This window comes from Pinus tabuliformis, chromosome 6 (assembly GCF_031772625.1).
Source record: "Pinus tabuliformis cultivar Carrire ecotype Pingquan chromosome 6, CPIR1, whole genome shotgun sequence".
Classification (NCBI taxonomy): Eukaryota; Viridiplantae; Streptophyta; class Pinopsida; order Pinales; family Pinaceae; genus Pinus; species Pinus tabuliformis.
In genome coordinates this window covers 253387838-253397404 of record NC_142292.1, presented here as the reverse complement: position 1 = coordinate 253397404, position 9567 = coordinate 253387838, and the positions used below count along the sequence as shown (strand labels likewise).

Here is a 9567-nt window from a genome sequence, read left to right as displayed (position 1 = left end):
AAAACCCCAACCATGGCCCAGCCACAAAGAACAGCTTTGAAATTCTCGCGAGTACCTCTGATGAGCCTCCCTCGATCCCTGAAGCCACCCAAGCCCCTCCGTCCTCATCCTCCCCCCCGCCTCCATCAGCCTCCTCATCCAAATCTAAACCTCCCATCATCAATCCAATAACCCTCATTGATGGACAGAAAGAAACGGAAGGGAAGTGCAAGGACATGGAAGTTGATGGAAAGTCAGACCCCCCACAAAACTCAGAAATCAATATGGAGGGGAGCAATCAAGTGCAACAAATGGAAGAAGAACCAGAGAGCATAGATCTGAATGGATTAGACATTCTAGAACTGGAAATGGCATGCAAAAAGAAAGCATATGATAGTATATCAGAGTATCAGCTCAATAAGCTGGAAGTGGTCATTTCCAGAGCCTTTCATCAGCATCAACTAGGTATTCAGCCAGGAAGCCGATGGGACGGTAGCTTGCCCCCAAAAGATACCAAGAAGAGAGGAAGAAAAACGGATCTTCAGCGAACGATCGAGATTGGGAAAATCCTGGTAGACTCGGGCAGGTATGCTAAGTTGACGAAGTACTACAAACCCTCTTTCAATAGTTAAATCATGAAGCTGGTATCATGGAATGTAAGAGGGCTCAACAGCCCAGGAAAACTCAGAATGTTAAAAAACATGATTAAAATGGAAAAGCCGCAAATGTGCTTTCTCCAAGAAACCAAATGTAATAGCTCTACGTTAGGCAGCATTCTCTCCAAGGCTTGGCCAGGTTGTCGATCGGTTGCGGTGGATGCCTCTGGAGCTTCAGGAGGGCTGGCAATAGCTTGGAGTACACAAGCGATTGCTCTTTCAGATTTTCACGCCTCTCATCACCTCATCCAGGCTGCGTTTCACATCCTAGGTACAAACATCCATGGAAACCTCTCAAATGTTTATTTCCCACAGGACACAGGAAGTAAAATTGCTCTTCTTGATACTATAGAAGCCTTGAACAACAATAGGAGGCACCCGCTATGGATAATAGGAGGGGATTTTAACATGATCACCAAGCTAGAGGAGAAGATTGGGGGTAGAAATAGAATGGAACAAGAAAACTCCCACTTCAAGGATTTCATTCAGAATACCTCCCTCATAGATATGCCTTTCTGCAATGGAACTTTCACATGGAGCAATCGCAGAGCAGGCAAGCATCAAATTGCTTCCAAACTGGACCGCTTCCTCATATCAGACAATGCGGTTCACCTTGGAGGAGATTTTTCAGCAGCTATTCTCTCCCACATTGGATCGGACCACTGGCCGATAGCCCTCCAATGGCAAAGACCAGGCAACCAAACCAGAAGACCCTTCCGCTTCGAAGCATTCTGGCTCTCGCATCCCTCGTTTAAAGACTTTGTCAAAACAACATGGACATCCTTCATCCCGCCTGAAGGATCCAAGATGTATCAGTTCCAACAGAAGCTCAGGTTTTTAAAAAATCAATTAAAGCAGTGGAACAGAGAGACCTTTGGCAACATATTTACAGCGCAACAGGATCTAAACAAGGAACTAACGGAACTTCAACAAAGGATAATCACAAAGGGGCACACTGAAGAAACTCTGGAACAGGAACGACGCATCCAAAGCCAACTGGAGGAAAGGAGGAAACAGGAGGAAATATATTGGAAGCAAAAATCCAGAATCAGATGGTTGAAGGAAGGTGAGCGAAATACCAAATTCTTCCACAGAACCACTGTTCAGCGAAGAATGCACAACAGCATCCCTTACATCCAAAAACAAGGGGGGGCAAAAATAGAGAAGCATGAGGAAATTGAGGAGGAATTCCTCAATCACTTCAATCAGGTCCATCGAGAGCCTGAAGGAGACAGGCGTCCGGCTATTGAGAAAATCACCAAAAATGTGCCAAGAATCATCACGGAGGAGCATAATGAACTTCTCCTTCGCCCCGTTCTATCTCAGGAAGTGGATGAAGCTATGGCCCAGCTCAAGGAAGGAAAAGCCCCTGGCCCGGATGGATTTACCACAACGTTCTTTCACACCTTCTGGGAGCTAATAAAGCAAGAGGTCTGGCAAATTGTAGAAGAATCAAGAGCTCTCCATTGGCTGCTTCCCTCTCTAAACTCAACCTTCATCGCTCTTATCCCTAAAGAGGAAGATTCCATAACACCTGACAAGTATAGGCCGATTGCTCTTTGCAATGTCATTTACAAAGTCATATCTAAAGTGATTGCGAATCGGTTAAAGCCCCTCTTGCCCCTGCTTATCTCGCCGGAACAGTCAGGGTATGTGGAAGGGCGACAGATCATGGACGGAATTCTCCTCACGCACGAGATAATACACTCTCTCAAGCAAACCAAGCAGGCAGGTATGATTCTCAAATTGGATCTCTCTAAGGCTTTTGATAAACTCAGCTGGACTTACATTCAACAAATGCTAACAGCCTTTGGATTTTTCTCCATGTGGGTTCGATGGATCATGTTTTTAATTACTTCTACTCACTTCTCCATTCTAGTGAACGGTATTCCCTCCTGCCCCTTCAAACCTTCTCGAGGAATCAGGCAAGGTGACCCCCTATCTCCCTTCCTCTTTGTTCTTATGGATGAGGGTGTAGGGCGTCACATAAAAAATGCCCTCCACTCTCATAAGCTCAAAGCCATTTCTGTTCACAACACCCCGGCTAACTCCCATCAGCAGTTTGTTGACGACACCATGCTATTCGGCTACCCATCTGTCGAGGAAGCCTCCTGCTTCAAATCCCTGCTCTCTGATTTTTCTGAAGCCTCTGGCACTAATGTCAACTGCACTAAGTTGCAGATTTTCTTCTTTCACACCCCTCCCTCAGTCAAGTCCGCGGTGACCTGCATCTTGGGTTTTCCCTCTGCCACCCTCCCGTCCAAGTACCTTGGGGCTTGTTGTGGGGAAAAATGCCTATGCAGGACGATCCTATCCACCTAAGGTGTGACAGTACCTTAGCAACAAACGAATACAGCTACACTGGTTTCTTCCTTTATGAAATATGAAAGAGAGGAGATCAATAGACTTACCATTGTCTTCTGTTTGTCCCTCGATCTAGATCCTCTTCTCTTTGGATGTTCACAGCTACTTGCCTCCTCGCCTGCTCAAGAGAACAACTACTTAATTCCACGAGATCACAAGAGAAAAGCTACTTGTGACAAGAGAACAACTACTTGCGACAAGAGAAGAACATAACACAAAGGCATATATTCATATTCATAAATGATTCAGGATTAGAAGTAAATCAAATACACTAATGCAATCATACAAATACACCAGTATATAGGAGCAAACCAAGATAGCTTTATTGATAAGTAACAGGGTTCAGGAAGAGATACAACCCATAGGGCTCCAATCCAGCATATCCTTCCCAGCAGAATGGAATTCCTTCTTCAGCTCCCTTCAAAGCATTAAGCACCCAATGATCCAGTCTCAAACCAACAACAACTCTTTGCAATAACAAAATTCCAGCCTCTAGATCCCATGGAGGAGAGATCTATATATAGTTATTTTGGAGAGAGGATGAGTCAGCTTGAGATCTGACTAGTGTCCTCTCCCTCTCTCAGTTCTTGAGTCCACTTGGAGGTTCTTGCTTCCACTTGGAGATTTGGAACCTCTTACTCATCACCAGTCGAATTCCTTGATGCAAGTGTCATTTTGGAAGCTTCCTGGGCATTGACTCATTGAGTAATGAGCCTGCCACTTGTCCAATTACACTTAGCACAGGTAGCCTTTATTGGAGTTGACATTCAATGCAGGTAGACAGTGGAGCAGTTGACATTCAGTGCAGATGCTCAGTGGAGTAGTTGACATGATCCAGAATTGGCTTGCTTTTGAGTGTTTTCAGGTGGAGAACTTTTGTGAATTGCTGTGGTTAGTTAGCCTTGTTCCTCTAGGGGTAGGAACAACATGTTTAGGGACTTTGGATCCCTTAGATTATGGACATTTCATGCTCAATGCTGTAAGGCACAAAAATGTCTATAACAGTTGCCCCCTAAAGTATGAGGCCATTTATCGGGTGAAACGCTTTATCCAGGAGGGTCCGAAGTTCATCCATCTGCTGGGAGGAGACCTGTAATAAGATACAATACAATACATTATGATTCATACTGCTTTCATGATCTAGCTGAGGCGGGCATTCCCATGCTCAGCTTTATAAATTCATTTTTGTACATAGAACAGACGATCGTCTGATGGTAGACTGATAATTTTGGCGAAATTAGCATCCTTTGAGTAGGATGATCATCTGCTGCAATGATGTACATGTCAAATGTCTTTATCTTTCCTGAATATATATCGCAGCCCGGATGGCTGAAACTAGATCCGGGGTCTTCAAACTCGTTCGATCTTCACTCTAAGTACAAGTCGATCCATGTGAGAATTGCGCTGAAGTCGAACATGGAAAGACATCGCTTGATTACCGGTCAATGATGTAAACCGTTAACAAACGCGAGAGGGATCACCGATAATGATAATGACCCTCAAAGTACTGCAGTACAATTCACATGGTGTGAATAAAGGACTTGGCGTCGAACACCACGCAAAATCTTCTGGTCGAAGGTCATTGATGTATACCTGTCGCCGGAAGTGAGAAACTTTCCATTGAGGCATGCAAGCTTCAAAGTACTGAAGGGGTAGTTCCTAGATCAACTTCTTGGATAATGAGCTGATGTCGACAAGAAGTGATTCGTCAAAGGAGGGCCTTGATGAATCCCACATCAGTGACACGGAACGGAGCTAATGATTTTAATGGAGGTGAAAACGATCTGTGACATATGATTCAGGGTGGCGGCCATGAATGGATGAAGGATAATGTATGGCAGTGGATGGGACCCGGTTGACTCTTTCTGAACGACTTCTCTTGAACATATGGCGACACTGATGCGATGGATCGGTAGCATTACCCCAAATATAGATGGTATGGCGAGACCATGGTGATGTGACCGATGAATGAGACAACCCAACTCGATTGTGGTACGGAGGAAAAGTGTCATGTTCAAGAGCGACCTGCTACCATCAAAGTTTTCTTTAGTTTTCTCCCAATTTTTCCCCAGTCATTGCTGACCAGTACCTCTTTATTTTTGTCAAGCTTGAGGAGGATAACATATGCTTGTTCCATAACCTACCCTTCGGGCAAGCCTATCGCTATGTTTTAACGAGCCTAGCGATAGTGAAACTCGTTCTCGTCTAAAGACAAGTTTGTCACTATTTAATATTTTTAACGAGTCTAACGACAAGGATAACTCGGTCCTTTTCATTTTTAGAGAGTCTGAAAAGGTACATAAAGTTAACTCCAAAATTTCTTTTTCGTCATCTAATCCCTTAAGTCCGAAAAAGTATAAAACAATACAGAAGGGATGAATTTTGGATAATTTTAACGAGCCGAATAAAACAAGCGCTCGACCTTTTTGTGCAATAATCCCTCAGGTCCAAAAAGATTAAAATCTAGAGGAGGGATAGCTCTTCCGGTCACTTTAACGAGCTGGAAGGCTAAAACTCGGCAATCTTTTCATATTTTGTGAGTCAGTTGAAAAGAGCTTAAAGAAGACTCGTCTTTTGAGGAACGAGTGATGAACAGGGATAGCAGCAGATTCCAGGTACAAGTTGGAATTTTCCAATCACGGCAGTGTCACAAGGATGGCTAGGTGAAATCACTCTTCGCAGATGTTCCTCAAAATGCGTAAACAATCATATGGAGGTGAATGATAGGCCAAATGAAAAGTGGAGGTGGCAGGTGCAAACACGACCAAGGCTTTTATGGCTGATAAATTTACGATCACAGTGGTTATTTACCGGGATAGGTTCATTTTTTATTTTAAAATGAGCTTAAACACTGGAGGAAAGTCTTGCTCACTGCTTATATTTATTTTTTAATGAGCATGAAGACCGCGTTAAAACTGCTCGGATCTTGCGTTTATTTTTTAACGAGCATGAACTTTATGCTAAAACTGCTCGATTATATGGTCAGATTTTGATTTTTTACCAAACTAGCTTTTCTCTTTTCAAGGATAGTACTGCATTCTCAATTGCTGCACCAAACTTAGTTAGAAATGAATGACATTTGCTTGAAAATGAGATTAAAACCCTAATATTTCGCTTTGAACTACGTAAAAAGCAATTAAAAAGTGTTTTTACCTCTCATTTTACCATTTCATTTGAACTTGGTTTGTTGGAGCTTTGGAGGTGCCTCTTCCCCCTTGATTTTCATCAGCTGATTCCGGGAGATTCTGCGGACGATTTTCGGCGCCGTCTGGACCAGGTAGGAGCTAAACTCTAGCTCTTTCTTGTCATGGTTTCCTTTTTCCATTTTGTTCCTGTTTTCCTGTTCCCATGAACCCCTGGGGTTTTGCTAGGGCGCTCTGCCATCAGCGCAGGCAGTCCATTCGAAACCTGCGCTGAATGTCAAGCTGCCTTGAGGCAGCTTGACCTTCAACGCAGGTGGAACACTGTCTACCTGCGTTGGGACTAGAAAACTGATTTTGTGGCACAGTTTTTGATTAAATTTCGCCAGTTTCTCATCAAATCTAGGAATTTACTCCTTCTCTTGTTTGTTTTGCAGGGATCTTTGAACAAAATGTCCCTCACATGGCGAGAACGAGAACATGAAGATGAGGACATGATTGCCCTCCATGACCCTGTCACGGTGAACGCGCTGCGGAACTGTGGCCTGCTGAAGTTCTTCCGTATCTCTAGTATGAGAGCACAGATCTCTTTACTGCAGTATATGCTTGATGATTGGGATCCTATTAACCAAGTATTCCAGATTAGGGGAAAATCCATCCCCTTGACCATAGTGGACATTTACTTCTTGACTAGGTTGTCAAGGTGGGGTGCCCCCATTTCTTTGTCAGGTTTGTCCAGGGGGAATGACTCCATGAGAGATTATGTCCGCCAATATTGCAGGGAAGGTTCCCAGCCGAGAAGAGACGGCAAGGTTGTTATCCGTGAGATCACTGACAGATCTCTCAGGTCCATTCTGTATACTATTGGTAGGATGGCCGGTAGTGCATCTCTACATGTTTCCAACAGGTCTTATGTTTAGCACGCCTTGGAGTGTCTCCAACCGAAAGTATTCAACTGGTGTGATGCAGTACTTGTTCAAATGAAAATTCAATTGACCAAGGTAAAGGACGGGAAGCTGAACAACTTTGGATTTGGTTCTATTTTGACTGCCTTCGCCTTGGAGAAAATACCACTGATGCAGCCTCAGTATATTGCACTCGACTTGCCTTCTCCGACCGAGCCACGCATGCAGAGATGGGTTGATCACATGTCTAGGCATGCTGCTCAACCTCAGATTACTTTCACTGATACCTTCTTCAGGTGGTTCGAGCGCCAGGAGATGGTTGTAGTGGTTCCAGCTAGGGTGCTAGACTGGACTCTATATTTAATATCGACCGAGGTGCGTAAGCTTAGAGGCGTGGTCTAAAATATATAGACATAAAGAATTACCGCCCAAGTGATTATGAGGTAAATTGCAAGGCTTCTTTACGGAAGACCATTATATGCAGCCTATCCTTCACACACCTAGATTACCCTACTGATGTATCTAACTACAATGCTGGTTATGAGATGCATCTATCAAAGCAAACTGTGAATCTAAAGACTGTGTATGATTATGGCAATGATTCTAACCCCCTTACAGAGGTATCACTCAGAAAACCTTTGCTTAGTAAACACACACAGCGTGCAAGATATGTACACTATTAAACTATATGAAAAGAACATGAATAGACTGTAAAATGAGGCAGGTTTATGAGCATGCATCTATAAATCACACAAGGACCAAATCCCTTACAAGATTCTCGTTCCAGATCCTAGCGCTGACCATTCAACATAACAATAAACCCTTCGGATGCGCACACCATATACATGTAATGAAACTCAAAACATAAAGGAATCAAAAGTTCATATGACTGCAGCCCGTATGCTATGTGAATCAACAGTTATGCAAATCGAAACTATGATGCAACCTGTGTGATACATAAATCGAAATCAATACAACGCTGTGTAAGCATATAGATTGAAACTAATACAACGTTGTGCAAACATATATATATATAAACTGAAATGAAATGTAACAAAACGAAGAGCAGTATACCAAACAAAGGACGCAGGGCCCGTCCGCGCCTAAGGGTATACCGACTACCACCGTTCAGCAATCAACCAATGCAAAAGAGTGAACACACGTTGGGACTGTAAACGGTTCTGTGTATTAACTAAACTCTGTTCTGAGCAAATGTTTCAACAACTGATTAATTAACCTTCAAAACATTGAACTAACTGTATTTACACATGCGTACATACAGCCATGTCATCGATGCAGTGAATGTACATAGTGCTGTTTCCGCGTTTTTACATAGCTTTTTGCAAAATGTTTCCATACCATAAGTTTCAAAAAGAACAAAAATCAAAATGAAAATAGAACAATGTTGTTGCTGCTTTTATGCGCCAGAGTACCCCGCTTTGACTGAAGTTGACCGCATGCATAGGAGGCTCGATTTGGATGGAAGATAGGTGTTTTTCCATCCTTGGACATTCCACTTTTCGCCCATGCTTTTCGTTCTCGCTCATCCGCTGCGCCACATGTCAAACGGTAAACTCATTACAGGTTGTGGGTACTTCCTGTAGTCAAGTCATCAAAAACCTCTAATTCTAGAACATAAAACCCCTAAATTAATTCTTATGCAATTTAATAACTATAGAACAATTAATAATCAATATTCAAGGATTTTGAGGGATAAATGATGAAAATGTATGGATAAATGATGTGAAACTGGGAAGGAAAAAGGGTCTTAGGATGATACCAACATCTCTCCCCGACTTAAGGACTTAGCATGTCCTCATGCTACCCCAGAGGTACTCCCTTTGAACTCTGTGCCTGCATGGATCTCTGCTGCCTTGAGCAGGGTATCTACATTCTTCTTCACCTGTTGATCCTTCTGTCCCTTGAGCTCTTGCTTCAGCTTTTTATATTTCTCTTTAAGAGCCTTTTTCTGGTTGTACCACTTAGTGGCCCAGTTGGAAATCTCAGATTGCTCAGTCTCTAACTCACTGATCCTTTCCTTTAGCTTTTCATTTGTCTTCTATACTTATTTGCTTTGTGCCCTGAGCAGTTCATTTTCTCTTTTGATAACCTTTTCCAACATGTTAGCTTCCATGAGCTCTTCTTTCAATTCCTCAATTTGCTTTTCTAACTTCTTCTGTCTCTTGGTAGGAGGTGGTGAACATTTCTCCTGCTGGTTATGGCTTTCCACCTCTATGTCAACTTCTAGTGCTGGTGGTGAATGATCACCACTTTCAACATCCATTTGGGCAGGGGCAGGAGATTCAAATTGGTCTTCTTGCAGCTGAGTTTTTGATGTCCTCCTTGATCTTCGGGAGTAGGTGGTGAAGATTTTGTCTTTCTCAGCTCTCTTGACATCCTCTTTTTGCATGTTTCTAGTCCTTATGCTGCCCTCAGGTTGAGGTGCTCTGCTGGCCTTGGACACTGGAATTTCCTCATCTATATCCTTCATAAACCCAGAATCTTCTTGCAGCTCTTCTTTTT

At 43.1% G+C, this 9567-nt stretch overlaps 1 protein-coding gene across 1 annotated transcript in view; it reads left to right on the top strand.

Annotated features, from left to right (window-relative positions):
- The first annotated feature begins 215 nt into the window (after positions 1–215).
- The window catches only part of LOC149258344 (uncharacterized), a 31742-nt gene continuing 22390 nt past the window's right edge, over positions 216–9567 (top strand). Inside the window, exons 1-2 of the mRNA XM_089412033.1 lie at positions 216–565; positions 737–2284. Of these exons, the coding sequence (XP_089268159.1) occupies positions 216–565; positions 737–2284 (1898 nt within the window). The remainder of the gene's footprint in view (positions 566–736; positions 2285–9567) is intronic.